The sequence below is a fragment of the Sebastes umbrosus genome, chromosome 12, assembly GCF_015220745.1.
Source record: "Sebastes umbrosus isolate fSebUmb1 chromosome 12, fSebUmb1.pri, whole genome shotgun sequence".
In the NCBI taxonomy this organism is placed as follows: Eukaryota; Metazoa; Chordata; class Actinopteri; order Perciformes; family Sebastidae; genus Sebastes; species Sebastes umbrosus.
Window position 1 is genome coordinate 13767945 of NC_051280.1, and position 17759 is coordinate 13785703.

The following is a 17759-nucleotide window of genomic DNA, read 5'->3' on the forward strand; positions in this document are numbered from 1 at the left end:
AGCCACCTCTTTTTTTTCCTTCTTCTTTTTTTTTTTTTTTTAAATACCTCCATCACAATTCTGCTCTCAACCCATTCAGTAAACTCCCTCTTCTTAGATGCTGTATAAAGTTCCACTGAATAATAAAAGCGCATTTTAGGAGCAGAATAAAGCTCTGGGGCTATGTGTGTGTCGATGGAATAAGAAAAAGGCAGGGTGGGAGGACGGTTGGTACACTTTCTGCCTCCTCCACCGACCAGGGCATCCTCCCAGCTCTCTCCCTCAGAATGCACATGATGGAGAGGAGAGTGCTGCAGATTTTTTTTCACCCCTCCTTTTCCCCCCTCTTCTCTCTCTGCCTCCCCCTTTTTTTCAAATAGCAGCTCTTCATGTCAGCTCTACGTCTTCCTCTTCTAAAGGTATGACTTGTGTTTGTATGGGAATGTGTGTGTGTGTGTGTGTGTGTGTGTGTCTGCTTTCTCTCCTTTCCCCCTCCCTGACTCTGGCGCTCAACCCGCCCGCCGCCACCCCTCCTCCCCCCCCCATCATAGAAGCTGATTCAGCGAGTCAGGCGTGCACCCGGCACACACGATGGCTGCAGCAGCTGGAGCGCTCTCTAGGTCATTATGGCTCTCTTCACTACGGGAAGAGGAGGAGAGGAGAGGAGGAGCAGCTCAGATAAGAAACTGATCTGACAGGTAATATATGCTCTTCCTTCGCTTTCGGACGGAGTTTACCCCCTGACGGGCCTTGACGTCTCCTGTCCTGCCTCTTCCCTCTCTCTTCTTCGGATGCGATCAGTTATTAACCGCATGGTTTGCCTGTGAGTCGCGGGGGAGTGGAATGCACTGTTCTGCAGCAGCAGCAGCAGCAGCAGCAGCAGCACTGGGACAGAACTTAACCAGAGACAACCTTTGGGCTTTTTTTTCTCCTCTCTTGTTCTTCTTGTCTTAAAGGAAGGGAAGAAATAAAGGCTTTATAAAAAAGAAAAAGTATGGAGAGGAAGAAGATGCAGGAGGAGGTGGACCAGGGAAAAGGGAGGCTGGGGAGTTGCTATGGTCCACATGGATTTTAGCCCTTTTTTTTGCACTCTCCACTCTATCTCTCTCATCTTGTTCTTTCTCCCTCCCTCCCTCTCGTCTTGCACTCTCTCTCTCTCTCTCTCTCTCTCTCTCTCTCTCTTGTGTTCCTGGCACTGGCCGGACATGCTGCAGCAGCAGAGCTCTTTGGCTCATTAGGCTTCATGGTTGCAGCCCTGCCGCTATCTAATGACGGACTTGTTAACTCAGACCTGCACTGGTGTGGAGAGACATTCCCTTATGCACAATTCGCCCTCTGCGTCCGACACCTTCCAAGACTCTTTTGTCACCATGACTAAGGATACTATAATTATTGGGACTTTTTAATGTCTTCTTTTTTTTTTTGTCTCTTTTTTAAATATCTTTTTGGTTCTTTTTTGGTGAACCACTTTTCAATTTAACTGAGGGGGCAGGAGGGAGGGGGGTCACTGCCATTCTTAATTGATGGGAGGTAAGTTTGAGGACACGTCACACTTTGAAGTCCAAGGTTGGCTGATTGGGGCGGGAGGATGGATGGAATGTGGCGACCAGAGGGATGACGAAGCATCAGAATAATGAACAGCAGGCAGGTCGGGAGCGCTGAACGGGGGGTGAAAAGCGGATTGACGGCACACAGCTGTGAGAAGTGTATTAACACAGATGTGGGTGGGTGGGGGGGGGGAAGGTGAGGATGGGCGGGAGGGGATATTGGGCAGCAATGGTTGGCTGAGTAGATGTGTGTCACCGGCTGAACCCACAGCACTTAGGGTAGTAACCCAGTTTCTTCTTCTCTCTCTCTCTCTCTGTAACGGATTGCTATAGGCTAGGCAGGGCATGCAGGGCACACAGTGCTGCAGTGCTATCGCCCAAACCAGAACAGACACTACACGTTCTCCAACCTCCATCCCGCTGTGTGTTGGAAGGAATTTCACCCCCCCTCTCTCCCATTTGCTCACCCTCTCGGGTGGCTGTGACATTTCCTAAACAGGACGTCACACCTTTAGGACCGGGCTCATCCGCCAACTGTCACCTCCAGTTCAACCTCCCCTCATTGCTATTCCAAACCCTTCCACTGCAAAAGAACACTGCACCAATTTTCCCATTTATTCTCTGCCACCAAGTCTCCAAACTTAAGCTAGTCTTTTTCCTAATCCATTTTTTTTTTCGCTTTACACCCGTTGCCTCAGCACGCAGCCTGCTGGCTAGCTAAGCGTGGTTGGAGGCAGTGTCGACTTGTGGAATGTGTTGGTCTGGGGCAAAGATTCATTAGAGACTTGCTGAACAATTCTCGCCACCATGCAAATGGTTATTGATCGGTTCCACCCCCCTCTGCAATAGAACAGCAGGCTTTCGCTGTAAACACAGACAGGTGAGGTTTGATCAGAGGAAAAGGGAAGTGAGAGAAGATGAACATAAAAACAGTGTGGGAAGAGAGAGAACAAGGTACAGAGAGAGAGGGAGAGAGAGAGAGAGAGGGAGAGAGAGAGGGTGGGGGGTGCTGTTGGGTGGGGGTATAGCCAGGACCAATCCACAAGTGCTGAGTGGGCATTAGCGCCTTCATGTGACCTATGGCCTGCCTCTGCGCCTAAAGCCCAAATCCTGCTCACAATAGCTTCCTGTTCCAGTTGGATCACCCTCGTTTTCAAACATCAGCAGGCGCTCCAGCTAGCCGCCACTGGGGATGTTGCTGACACAAGAGGGACGGGGGGGACAGGCAGGAGCTACATATCGGTAAAAGTAGAGAGGTAGGAGAGGCTATAGAAAGCGGGGGTGAAATAGGAGAACGAGATGGCGGCAGTGAGGGAGGCAGACTGAAAGAGAAGTGGGAGGAGAGAAGTGAAAATGTTTAGTGTGTCAGCGGGGCCAATCAGCTTATAGGTGCACCCCTGCTCCCAGGACACACGGTCCAGAGCAGATGATCATCATACAAGACAAGGTGCACACAGGAGGCACTTTACACCGTGGACTTTCTACCAAGGAGAAAACTCTTCCCATCTTTGCTGCCGTTTTTTTGTCCAACCCCTTAAATCTACCTCGACATTTTTCCTGGAAAGAGAAAAAGACCACCTTCTAACTGCAGTAAAAAAAAAAAGAAGGGAGCTTTATTCCTCCCCCTGGTTTCTCCCAGTTGTCTGGAGGACAGCGGGGGTCACCGGGACAGTCGACTATGGTATGGACTGCAAAACTTCTGTTATGTTCAGGGGCGGGGGGACTGGCTGCTCAGCCTTACATGGCAACCAAAGGAAAGCCTTGAGTGTTGAACTGAATTTACACTCAAAGTCACCTTACGGTGCAGACTACCATACTTGGGAGAGAGAACGGTGAGGAGAAAAAATGTTCTGCTCATAACTTCCTGACCTTGGCGAAAGGTGAGAGAATTTCATACCTAAGATTACCTCCTTGGTGTACATACTTCTTTATGTACCCATATGAACATATGATAGCTATGGAATGTAAAGAAGTATGTATTCTTGGTGAGGTGCTGGTCCTCGTTCTGGAAAAAAAATGATGTTGGGCAGCAATGTCTGTGTTTGTGCTTTGCAGATTGTTAATATGACTGTGATCATGGTGTGAGAGAAAATAGCAGGCAAAGTATAGAAAAAGAGAGAGAGGGATAGAGAGAGAGAGCATGAATGTGAGTGGTAAGGCTCATACATTAGCTATACTGTCTCTGGGCAGTCTCACTGCAGCAATATTCACTGTAGGGAACTTACTGCTTTCTAAAACTGGCTGACTTGGCCAATAAAAACCTCTCATCCAAGATATGCCATCAATTCATTGGACAATTATGTAAGTTAGCATAAAATGATAGCAATCATGTTGCTCTGTCAGCAGTGTGTGAGTTTAGCGCACTACTTGCCACCTACACCAACTACGGGCAAATGGTCGCCTTGTGACATCGTCATATGAACAGGGCCTCCTTTCATTATTGGCCGATTTTACTGCATTACAGCCCTTGAAATTCAGCCAGCCGCAACTTAGAACCAACTTCAGCGAGCAGTGCTCCTGATCATTAATACCATAATCTTTCCCTCCCAGTGCTCCCACATGGCTCAAAGGGGAAAAGAAAGCAAGGTGAATTGGACCAAAACTATGCCATTGTCGCTGGCTTTTTTTTTTTTTTTTTCTTTAAACATGCAACTGAAAGAGCAGGAAATAGTTGCTGAGGAGGCAGAATGAAGAGGGACTGAGGTTGCTGCTGCTGGCTCCATCCTACTGCTGTATCATATGGCTTCCGTGTTAACAATCTTGTGTGTTTAACTACGACTGCCCTCCCTTTATGCCGCTGCCCTTATCCGCACCCCTCCACCCCACATCAACCCGGCTGCCCCCGTGCTCCCCTCCCCTCCCCTTCCTCTGATTCCTGCTCTCATTGTTCACGTTTGCTATGCTTGCCAAATGCTTTGCCGGGCCGCATGGCAGTCAGATTAGACCATCAAAAAGTGACAATGCAGGATCAGAGTCAACTCTGGCCTGTCAGCTGATTCCAATTGTTGACTGCTTCAAACAAATAAAGGCAACAGAATATGGAGAGAGGCACGGAGAGAAGTGAAGCGAGGGGGGGGGGAGGATGTGGGGAGTAGTTTTGCATGGGGAGCTATTCATATCTAGCACTTTCACCTATTCTGACCCCCTCTCTGGCCTGTGCTAGGATCATAGACAATCCCTGTACCGGTTTTAGCACAGGTTTACCTCTCTTTAAACCCCTTTAATGTAGATACACCGCTCAACTAAAGGTCTTTTTTTTCCACTTTGGCTCTAGCTTGAAAAAGCACATGAAAGAAATAATAAATAAAATAAACATAGACAATTAGGACCATTATTTCAAGTCAGTAATCCGCAACTATTTGAGGTCTGATCAACAAATTAGATAATACAAATTTTAAAAAACAGCAACCCTTGGATGAAACCGTGAAACTAAAACGCACAAAAGACCTGCATGTATAAATCGCTTCTTCATAAAATGAGATTTATTTTCCTTAATTACAACGTTGTCCGATGCGGCAGGCTGGGATGTATCAGTGCCTACAAAATTTCTCCCGCAGTGGAGCAATGAAAAGGTGTACGTACGTATGCCACTGTTGTACGACAGCTCTATTCTAATGAAATACAAGACACTTCAGTCTGAGCTGATTAATATGCCCAGTGTAAGGCTGACTTACTCCATTCCCCTTCAATGAAAGAAATATCTAAGCGGAAATGACACGACTGATACCAACGCTAACAATCTGCATTCTTTTCACCCTAGTTTACTGACGATGGTTGAAATACTGAAGACAAAAAATAGTTTGCAATCGTTGCAGCTCTAATTTAATTTAATAAAATAAATTAGAAAATAAAACAATTTTTTTTCTGAACACAAAGGCCCACCTCAACTCAAACCTTTTTATGAGAGCATCAGAATGAAGCTGCATTTTTAGGCTTTTCAGTTTTTCCCCACCGTTCAGACCCATCTGCATGATATTCTGTCTCGCTCTCTCTTCTATCAAGTCATCAGAGGCCTGTCGGAGAGCATGGCTTGCATTGCATGTTCCTCCCAGGCCCTCAATAGCAACGACCTGCCTGTCTGAGTGACAAACGCAGCAGATGCTGACATTATCAAATGCTGAGTGCCTGTCGTCCCCCCCTGCTTTTGCCCTGTTATGGCCCTCAGACGAGGTGAGCAGCCTGGCCACCTGACTCTGAGCGACTGCGTGTGTGTAAGTGAGCAAGCATGAACGTGCATGTGTATGTTACAAATAGACCTGCGTCTGGTGTGCCATATCAAGCTGGCCCTGCATTGACCTCCATCCTGTCTACAAGCAGTGCCGTATATCACTCAGCTGTCGCCGGCCACTCGGAGAACCTCATTCGTGCCTTGGCAGAAAAGTCAATAATTAGAACAGCTGACCTATGCTTCATATTCCTCTTGCAAAAAATAGTGTCAACGGAACGTTTTGTAACGATTAATGATAATGAACGCTGAAATAAATGTCACATAATTGTATCTTAATGCAATACTGCAGCAGTGAGATTAAAACAGAAAATACAATGCGTGGTTAAAAATATGTGAAATGTTTGATGTTGCTCTAATATTAGGAGTGGCTTATTGAGCTTATGATTGACTACCATAAGCTTTAGGCACACATACACAGAAACATAATCAAAGTTCTTTATGTGGGTGCTACTGTGATCATTTTTGTATTAGATAGATAGATTTTTAGTGGAAAATGTGACATTACTGTACTAGTGTAGAGCCCTGAAAGAGACATAAAATAATCTGCCCTCAGTCACTGTTCAAACACTACCCTCTACACTACGAATCAGTCTCTAGGACTTAAATGACTGGTTTAAATTAATGTTGTGACTTGACACCCCAGAGTGCTGCTGTAGGAGCATGAGCGAGAGAGCTTGTGTACGTGGTTATGCCTCTGCATTTGTCTGTTGGCCGTCTCGGTGACCGCAGCGGCGGCGGCGTGCTTGCAGCAGGGCCCATCTGTCAGAGCCTGTAATTGCTTCATGACTCCAGGACATTTGACTCAAGTGCACTGCCACAGATTATTATTATCCTTTTCTCAGGGAGCAATTTTTCTCACTCTCTGGGAGGGGGGCAAGCATAAAAGTTAAAAAAAAAAAAAAGATAGCGAGGAGGATAAATAGACTGCCTGGGAGGCAGCAAAGGGGGAAGTTAGGTAAGGTTGATCAACTGTACCTGTGTGTTATTGGTGTGGTGGTAAATGGGGTGCTAAATGTAATGTGTGTCACGCAGAATAGGTGAAGGTGAACAGGCAAGAGGGAAAAGCAGGAGAGGGAAGCAACTAGTGGGGTGGACATGGTGTGATGATCTCAGGTTTTAATAAGATGTTTAAATGCAACATCTCTGCTCAGTGTGTCTCTGGCTTGGATAAAACCTTACTGCAGCAGAGCCTTTGAGACAGCTCACTTCCCTTCACAGCGGTCCCCATGTCCGTCTCTGAAAACAGTGATTCCACAATGCTTTGCTAAAGCTGGTAAAATGGAACCAAATCACCTCTTGAATGGATTTGGTCCCCTTCAACCAGCTGTAGCTATGCTTTGATGACTACAGGAGCTCCTTTTGCTGTTTGATGCCTTCGACAAAATCACTGTGATGGCAGCGGGCCACTCCCTGATGATGACTGGCTTATGGGCTTTCTTCTACCTACAACATCTGGAGTGTTCGGTAATTGTCATGTTCAATGCTGTCTCATTTTTGACTAATAAAGAAAACCGATTCCCAGCTTCAAAACTTTTGGTATGGTCCACTTTCCTGACTGAGTGTTACCTCTCTGCCTCCAGCGGGATTGATATTCTGACCACACTATCAGTAACTGTTTCAAAAATAGCAGGGGGTGGATGTGCAGCGTGCGCTATTTCAGAAACACAGCACTCACATGTCTGTACGGCTGTCTTGCTAAGACGCCTCCTAAACTGACTGTCACTGGATGCCAACAGTCAATTACACTGTGGGTGGGAATAGGCAAAGGAAGAAAAAATATAATGGAGACAGAATGCAGCTCAGCAGGGGTACAACAACGTTGTAAAGAGATCTAAAGACGGAATAAGACAATAAGAAATAAAAATAGGGGCAAAATATAGTTGTTTAGAGACTGTACATTACACGCATTCAATCTCTGTAGCCTCCTTCAAATGAAGCCTCCTGCAGTGATATTGGACAGGCTGGGGTAGATGAGGGCCAGATGCTTTTGGCTACATCCACAGTAATACGTTTTAAAACTCATAACTTTTGCTATGTTTATGCCTAGCGTCGACATTACTCCAGAGTTTGAGCCCCTAAAACGGAGACTTTGGAAAAAGCTGCTTACCCCGTTTTAGTTTTAAAACTCCGGGATTGCGTTTTAGTCTGGATGGACATAAACCTTTGAAAACGATGACGCAGACACACACTTTTGCTTCTTGATTGGGCCTTATCAGTCATGACGTGTCATTCCCTGATTCGTCACGCCCCATCACGTAAACCTCTTCCGGAAGAAGACAAACGACATCAGCCTTGACCACCAGTGGTTCATTTCAACATGGATAACGAGTTACAAGCGTTGCTGACCTTGTTGTCTATGCTAGTTAAATTCTGCATTTTATAATGCTACTACTGCCTACATGCGCAGGAGGCAAGCTATTATTCGAGCGCTTTACATCAATTCCCATGTCCAGCGCTGAAACCGCGTTTTAAAACAAAAACATATTAGTGTGGATATAGCCTTAGAGCAGTGGTTGTCAACCAGGGGTCAGGGGTCTCCTACGGGCCACTGAGGGAGCTCCAGGGGGTCCCCAGAAAAATGGGGTCTACTCATTTTCACTATTTCATTCAATATAGAAGTGAGCCACATGTAAGTAAGAGTCATAAGAGTGACTATTCTGATCATAGGTTTCACTTCCTCCACAGTTATCTCCGCAACTGTAGATGACAACTAACGATTATTTTCATCGTTGATTATGTTCTTGATTAATCAGTTAGTTGTTTGGTCTATAAAATGTCAGAAAATGGTGAAACATGTTGATCATTGTTTCCCAAAGCCCAAGATGACGTCCTCAAATATCTTGTTTTGTCCATAACTCAAAGATGTTCAGTTTACTGTCATAGAGGAGTAAAGAAACCAGAACATATTCACATTTAAGAAGCTGAAATCAGAGAATTTCTTTCTTTAAAAACTACTCAAATCGATTATCAAAAATAAGTGGGGATTAATCTAATAGTTGACAACTAATCGATGAATCATTGCAGCTCCATTGACAACTTTAGAATTCTGGTCTTAATCATATCTAAAAAACAAAATCTTTTCCGATAAAGGTCCCTGAGGCAAAATCTTATCAAATGGGGGTCCGACACCTTATGTGTATCAATTTAGGGGTCCTTGACAGGAAAAAGGTTGAGAGCCACTGCTCTAGAGGACTGGAGCTGAACGCACAAATCACAGCAGAAGACCGCAACCTCACACATTCCCTCCCTGTTACTGCAGAACAATCAGGCAGGTCAAACCAAACTCCCTTCACACTGTGTATCCTGACCACCCTCCTTTCCTTTTCTTTTCCTAATTTGGTGCTTAACACTATGTCACACTGACCTTTTCTTAAAATATTCAACATAACCACGACAACAATCCTGAATTATTTGTTTCCGAAATTCATCTAAAAGCTGTAAATTCATCTAATTTGTCTCATTACACAAACTGATGTGAGGATGCGGGTGTAGCACATACAAATTATTTATTAAATTCGTCGTAAACAGCACTGTATTCTCCATTTCTTTTCAATTTAAAGTGTTTTCCACTGGACCAATAACCATGAAATCTATTTGGGTAATGTAAGAGGCACTAGCTTACTCAATTACGGTAGTCTGACTTGATTAGCCTAGTCTGAAATGAGCAAGAGAGAGGGTGAAAAACTCCTAATTCAATCAATGGCAGCCATGAAGAACATGCGAATAAAGCGGCAAGCCTCTAGCAATGCAAACATTTGACCAATTTCGCAGATCCACCTCCACGGGGCCACCACAACTCTCTGTTACAATACTACCATTATGGTGCTGCCTATTAGTACTGATATTATATTGGGAATACTGCATTTTTGGAGCACAGTGTGAATGATTTGCAGAGCCCTCGACCACCATATGGGGTTTGCCTGTATGTCGCCATATTAAAAAGAAAGCTGAGCACTATATGAGAGAGGGAGGAGGGCAAATATTACAAGGAGGTGACACGAAAAAGGGTACAGACCGACGCTGCAGGGCTTGTTTGGAGCCCGTTTATGAGTCATGGGCTATTAATCGTATTGTTTACAGTATTGTAGCAGCTACTGGCTCCCAGCAGCCCGAGGGAAAGACACAGAGACGAGCCAGGCTCCCCTTGCAGGCTCGGGCTGCGGTAAACACACACAGGGAGAAAACACAACGCGGATGTTTTCGAGAAAGTCCTTTCTTCAACGCGTTACCACTAGTTATAACAGCACTTTCAATTTAGTGGCAATTGTAAAACTTAACAACTAGGTGTAATTTATGAGGAAATGCCTTTACACTCTGTAGTGCGTGTGAGTAATGAACGAGGTGAGATGTAGTAAAACTCCCCAGTTCCTGCCGCACCCCTGTTGGTAGACTTGATTTGTGTCTGTATTTGGGACTCCCAAGTTGAAAGATTCATCTGTCACCCACAGGGTTCTTCCTATGCGTCTTCCTCAATCTTTCTTTCAACCGCTGGAAGACCCAACCGCGCTCTTAAAACACATAACACACACAACACACACACACACACACACACACACACACACACACACACACACACACACACACACACACACACACACACACACACACACACAAGGGACTCTGACGCACTCTCTACTTGAGCCCAACAGCTAGCATTTGATGGTGATAACTTACACCACTTAGAAAGAGAAAACGTTTTTTTTTTTTCCTGTTTTACAGGAGTTGTATTGTCATAGTTTTGATGAGAAATTAGACTTGTTTAGGCCGTGGTTGCCAGGACATTCTGTGCCGGTGCGCAATCTAAACACGAGAGGAGGGAGAGCGAACCTACTATCAGGACATCAATCATTAACTAGAGGGGCTTCATGTCACATCCTTCATCCGAGGGGCTTCCGATCAACTTCCAACTCCGAGCACTTCGTCATGACAGTCGTCAAAGGCACTTTTTTGAAATATGATTGTATGGTAGGAATTCCTCTAAGCACTCAATCGAAACAACTGCCTCTCCACTAAAAACACACCAGACAAGGTACTTTCATTTCAACCTAGGGAGAGATTTTCGAGGGCTTTAGGACTTGTGGACTGTCTCCGCGATATTGCAGGAGCTCGAGCGTGAAATAAAAGTAAATGGGCAGACTGGAGAAGGCGACATATATCTTCGTTTCTCTGAAGGCAAGGGGACAGAGCGTGGACTGAAGCAAGCGACACACTCTCACACACACACACACACAACACAACAGGAGCCCTGATACAGAAAATACTGTACTCCAGCACTTTTCACCGCTAAATCAATGAGTGCTACAGCGGACCAGCTTTACATTCTGAATCCTGGTTTACATATACGCATTACACACCCACTGCATTTTAATATTTATGATGCAAGCAATTGTGTTTACACTCTGCCAGTCAGTGACCTTTCCTAAATAAGTTGACTATTATTTATTAAAGATTAAAGCTGTGCAATAAAAGACAACACAGTAGCCTTGTAATATTTTTTTTTCCCTCACGGACAACAAAGTCAGACTGGGACTGCTGGCCAATTGTGTGTGAGATTTTTATATATTTTTTGTCATTTATTGGGTATAATTTCAAAAAGATTTAACATGTGGATCAAAACCCTTATTTATATAATTACATTTAATTATAGCATGTCAGGGATCATCAGCTCTGGAACGACCTGCCGAAGGGGATCGGTGGGGCAAGGTAGTTCTGTATCTTTTATAAAATAAATAAGAAAAACACATTATTATAGACTTACTTTTACTCTAGCTATTTATACTTTGTGCCCTTCTGCATTTTTTCTTGATGTTCATACTTTGTCTTTATTTGTTCATTTCATATTTAATTTTCCATCTGGTTGAAACGTTTTCTGATTTTGTCTTTTTTTTTTTTTAAAGCACTGTATTTCTTTTTAAAATTGCCATGAAATTTGTTTTGTCATTTTATTACAACGACCACTTTAGAGCTGCAACGATTAGACGACTAGTCAATCAACAGAAAAATAATCGGCAACTATTTTGATAATCTATTAACTGTTAAAGTAATTTTTACGCAAATACTCAAGTATGGAGATTTCCTGCTTTTCTCTGTTTTACATAATATTACTGAATATCTTTGTGTTTTGGACTGACAAAACGAGACATTTAAAGACATCACCGTGGACTTTGAGAACCAAGTATGGACAGTTTTCACTATTTTCTGACATTTTATAGACCAAACGATTAATCTATTATGAGAATAATCCCTCCCCCACAACTTGTATGTTACTTATAACTATTTGCCAATACATTTCAATGGAGATTAACCCATTGACAACTGATTTTAGCCGTGATAAGCATTGTTTTGTGTTTTTATATAGTTATTCTTTATGTCTAAGTCAATCTGCAAATCAATTGGTCAGTGTAGCACACAAGAAACAGGACCTGGCTTTATACAATCTATTCAGCAGTGTGCCAGAGGTGGAGGGCTGGGTCTGGCCAGCTCGTGGCAGGTGGCAGGTGTTCCACAGCCCTCTGACCTCAATTCCATTTGTCCTCGTGCCAAACGAATGAATGCCAGTGAAGGGGAATGATGACATTTAGCCTAGGATAACCACGCTCGTGCACAACCATACATGTACACACCGAAAGCGCTCAGCGCAGGAAGCAGCTGTTAACTTTTCTAGAAACCGCTCCAGTCTATATAACACTGACCCTGTAACGCCAATGTCCATCAATTTAAGACACCCCGGATGATCAACCTGATACAGACAGCCGTCTCACTGAGCCATCTTTAATATGCTCATGGTTGAGAGACAAGAATAAAGCAGCCAAAGAGTGGAGCAGTAACCTCCTACAGCTAGAAATAGCTATGGCCAAGGACAAGGCGAACTGCCGCTGCTGCTGCTGCTGAACGGGCCAGCCGCTTCAGGCCAGCCTCTGCTCACAACACACGGTGACGGACCAGCATAACAGTAAAAGGAAACAACAAATGAACTTCAAGGACTATTAACTACACTAATAGAAAAAAAGTAAATGTAAGACAGATGCTTTGAAGGCCTCAAAGGTAGTCTAATGTCCATACCATCTGTTGGGGAGATGGATGAAGCCTACAGGACTGCTTCAAGCTTCAATCAATGTCAAACTAAATTGAGATCCCAAGGTAAATTTTATAGAAGGATAAAATGGATAAAATGTGATCAGTGACATAGTGGAATTAAAGTCTTTAAACAACTTTTAAATTGAAGTGGAATCTGTGGAAGAATTTAAAATATTCATATAAAGTGGTCGATTTATTTTAGAAACTACCGTTTTAGACTTTTGGAGAATTTGGAGAAGTGGAAGCACAAGACTGCAGTAGTGTAATATTGGGATGTCAGAAGAACCGATACTTTGGTACCAAGTCATTGACAAAATTCTGAAAGCATGACGGTACTCGTTTTTCTACAATACCGCAGGTACCGTCAAGACTCGAGATTAACGGTGTCCTATCATCCCGGGGACGATAGAAAATGTGTTTGGGACGCAATAAACTCACCATTGACGCGCCCAGGGGACGCACCCTATTTTTTCCCTGATAATGCTACTTTGTGAACAACAAATCTATGATGAAACAGACAGGACGAGAGCTAATTCACATTAGCTTGTTAACTAGCTGATGCGTTCAGGCTCTCTTCAGTAAAAATTTGTATTCAGCGAAGGTAAATTCTAAAGTGATCATGATGTGTTCAAATGTAATCTTGTAAAATGTAGTTTTTGGTGAGAATTTTGAATAAATCCAGTGGTTTGAAGGAGATGTTTTCGCAGAAATAGATAATAGAGAGGGAATTATGACCGGTTTCACTACCTAACAAAGACCAGTATGCAAACAGTAATAAAGAAGTGTATGTGGAGTACACAGGATTTATTGCTTTACTTTTGTTTTTTACCGTGGTATCAAATTGTTATCGTGATTTGTGTAATTTCAATAGTATTGGTATCAACGTAAATTTCTGGTGTCATGACATCCCTAGTGTATTACATAACATGTTTTGGAGATAATGAAACTTGAATGAAAATTAATCTTTACAACAAATACAACAATTTGTGAAACAAGCGCACATTCTGAAGTGCCATGCTTTTACATGCTTCTGATGCCTCAATAAGATCCTCTGCCAGTTAATCAAAATGTTCTATTTGTCTGTGTCAATGACTGGACTTTGTCTATGTCTGACTCCCAGTTTAGACCTGTAGGTGGTTAACCAACATCTTTCATTCCAACGAAGGATGATTAAGTAACGGATTAGTAGTAACAGATTAGTGATTCTGCCACGACCTCTGTCCTCTGGCTGCTAAGAAGCGAAACATGAAGTGTAGTGGTCGTAGTTTTGACTAATATTTTCAAAGCTTTGATTTGGTGTGCTCATAATAATGCTCGGAAATGTATTTTTCTGGAGTTAAAGCTGTTTCAGTTGTGCTGAATATTCAGGACCAAATTATGCATCAGTTGAGTTACTATTTAATACCACGGCTGCACAATTAATCCCATATATACATTAATCAATTATGATTTTGGCTTCCCACAATTAAATGAACATGATTGACTGCAACATTGACGTTTAAAATGACTGCTCCGTTCATAGAGAACTCTGCTGCATATCAAATCAAGCGCTTCCTAAACTAACAGCCAGTCACCAGGGGGCGATCAAGATGTTTGGGCTTCACTTTCGGGGAGATGTCATTCCACTGCGTGCAATCTGTGAAAAACTTTCCTGAATGTTGCGGCTGCAGTCCAGAGTAGTAGAGCAGACGTGCAAAACAAAAATGCACTGGAATCAGGTGAAGAAGAACCTTATTTTAAGTCTCATTTTGATGCACAGATTTGTTAATTAGCAGGAACATAGCACAACGTGAAAGTGAAAGCAGTGTGCCATCAATCTGATTTCTCAATTTTTGATTTCCATACTTTCTACTGCACTATGAAATCTCTTTTCCAGTTGAGGAGTCATGTGCATCAATGCTGAATCAGTCAAGAAAGAATCAGTGTGTGGACATTAGAAATATATAATATCTGTACCGAATCTGGGCTTTACTGAAAGCGGCCATTTATTGAGATCCTGAGGATACTGTTTCCACAGATTCCACTTAAACATGCCTTTGTTGACACCAAATAGGTGTGACAGCGCTAGCAGGAGAGCAGGACAGAGTCTCATACCTGGGGTTTCCTCGCAGGGCTGCATGATGCAAGGCATTGAAGCCGTTATTGTTGGTGATGGTGACATCAGCACCAGCCTCCAGCAGCACTGACAGCATGTCATCTCTCTTCTTGCTTATGGCATCGTGCAGGGGTGTGTCTCCCTCTGAATCCTAAAAAAGGTAAACCTTGTGTTACTTACTACTCTCATACTAATCTGTGATTCAGCCTAAAACGAACTCTCTACTGTGCTACAAAGCATTTCTTAAATAAGCTGTAGTGATAGATACCTGAAGGCTGGGGTGGCAGCCAAAGTCCAGCAGGGTTTTGACCACCTGCAGGTGGCCCTTATTGACAGCTATGTGTAACGGAGTCTGCCTTCGCTTGTTCCTGGCATTCAAGTCAGCACCGCCCCTCTGCAGCACCTCAATGACAGAGCCCTCGTCACCAAAGGATGCATGGTGCACTGCCCGGTCTCCATCTTTGTCCTGAGTACAGTGACACACCCGCATAATGACTCAGTGTTATGTCCGGGAGTGGATTTTTTTTTTTCTTACATAGTGAAACACACTTAACATGGGCTAAGATGCCTTTGTGATAATTAAGAATAGGGATGAGAGAGGAGAAATGTATTTAATTATACAAACCTCAGCTTCCAGGTCCACATTGTGTTTAAGCAGCAGCTTTAGGACGTCCACATGACCGTTCTGACTGGCTGCCTGCATGGCGGTGTGTCCAGCACACTGCCCGTTCACCTGTCAACACAGCGAGAGGGAGAGCGTGTCAATGTCGTGTTTCATATTTAGATATGCATCTACTGAATTAGCTGTTCACCTGAGGGGCTAAGAGCTCGGCGAGGGCGTGTTTAAGCGTTTGTACGTGTGGATGTGCATGCGCGGCTGTGTGTGTGCATGTTTCATCAGCAACTGCAGCACTGCAAAAACTCAGACCATAAATATTAATGTGGACTCCTTTGGGAGTCTCGAGACGTCTCTTGTCCTGGCAGGCGGATCACTTGGCCGAGCTCAGTGTGCTCAGCTTTAAGCAAATAATTCCACTGAAAGGCAGTAGGGCATCTGGCCAGCTTTCACCACTGACACACGCACTCATTCACTCTCTCTTGCTCTCTGAGTGAGGACAGTATTGCAGACTTGACGTAACCGGTTCTCATAACCTATACAGGGCACAGGCTTCTGTCCTGTGGCAAACGGCTGGGCCTGTAGCCTGTGTCGCAACACAATCTGCAACCATGTGGGGTTTGTAGACCTCTGCTTGATTTTAAGAGTGAATCGGGTCTGTGCTGCAGTGCACACCAATACTCCTCAGTGCCTCCTCTGGGCCTTGCCTTAATGCTTTTCAGATAGAGAGAGGTGCAGGAGTGGGAGGATCTCAGAGCCCTTTCCTGGGAGACTCTCAGCCTCCTCAATATACTGAAAGCAGAGCAGAGCACAGCCGGGGATATTCCAGCTCCAATTATCAATGTACTCAGATCTTTTGTAAATATTCAATGACAAAGTTACTTCATCAAAAACCTATCTAGAAATCCAGTAGGACTGGGACGATATAACTATATCCCGATTCAATACTATCACAATACTTGAGTGCCGATTCGGTATGTATTGCGATTTTTAAGTATTGCAATTCTACAAGTATTGCGATTCGATATTATGATTTATTGTGATTTTTGATAGCGTTTTTTACACGAGACCATGGGAAAAAGTTGAATCATACACTTATAAGGACTTTTACTTTGGAAAATATCTAAATTGATATAGTAAGAATGTTTGATTTTCAGCATGTATGAAGTCAGAGATGTCCGGAAGTCAAATATATCAGTCATTGTTTTTTCTAAGACATTTCCCTCACAAATTAGTGGTATTTTTTTTCATTTATAAGGTACATTTAACATGTTTTTATATTTCTGGTGAATATAATCTTATTTCCATATATGTATTTTGTGTATACAGTTCCTTTTGTTAACACCTTATTTTGAAAACCGGATGTAGTCATACTTGTATACTTCCGCTAACTTCGCCAAGTCCGTCGCTAGCTCTCCAATCAGCTCCGTTCTCTTTATAGATCCATGGTCAGCTCCATCGAGGCCGTTTGAATGCATTCAACATAAACGTCAGTAGATGGGTGCTCTACAGTTGATGCGTCGGCCGATTTGACCACAGAGATTTGAGTGACGGCTGGCAGCACAATATAACGTTTCCTGTCCATGACAGAGTTAGCATGCACCTTTAGCCACGATGTCTAGCTCTGCTTTTCCTTGCAATGTGTGAAACCCAAAGTGTTTCCATACTTTGCTGTGTGTGTAGTGTTTACCACTTTATATTTAATATGTGAGCGTACAGGCCGCATCCACGCAGACCCTTCGACGTTTTCTACTTTCTACTTTCGGCTCGCTGCGGCCGACTGCATTTTGTTTTGGTTGACGTATAGGAGAACAGATATAACGTCACGTTACTCAGACTACGACAATAAAAGTGGTAACTTCCTTCTACCTCCACATCGACTCAAATGAAGCAATGATATTGATTCTGTCATTAAAAGATCAATTTCAAAAAGGTAAATAACATAAATCGCGATACATAGGTGAATTGATTTTTTTCCCCACCCCTAACATCCAGCAGCTGCTCATACCAAAATACTGTATGTTGAGCACTTACATCCACATCCGGTCTCTTAAGGATGTCCTCCACCTTGGCCAGGTCGCCATTGGCTGCTGCCTTCACCAGCTCCTCATTGATGTCTCCGGACTCTTGTGTCTCAAATAGTTTCTTCAGCAACTGAGACAGACGCTCTGGCCAAACAGAGGGAAAACAGCAGAAAGTGATTGCGTGTAGGTGTCA

The 17759-nt window shown here is 43.6% G+C and overlaps 1 protein-coding gene across 16 annotated transcripts in view; it reads right to left on the reverse strand.

Moving 5' to 3' along the window:
- mib1 (MIB E3 ubiquitin protein ligase 1) overlaps positions 1-17759 on the reverse strand; it is a 70223-nt gene that overhangs the window by 34876 nt on the left and 17588 nt on the right. For all 16 annotated transcript variants that reach the window (XR_005209096.1, XM_037786906.1, XM_037786903.1 and 13 more), the window contains exons 9-12: positions 17577-17710; positions 15552-15659; positions 15195-15392; positions 14926-15077 (exon numbers count right to left, since the gene is read on the reverse strand). Coding sequence is in view for 15 of the 16 variants with exons in the window: in XM_037786906.1 (XP_037642834.1) it covers positions 14926-15077; positions 15195-15392; positions 15552-15659; positions 17577-17710 (592 nt within the window). In the remaining variant the exon portion in view is untranslated. The remainder of the gene's footprint in view (positions 1-14925; positions 15078-15194; positions 15393-15551; positions 15660-17576; positions 17711-17759) is intronic.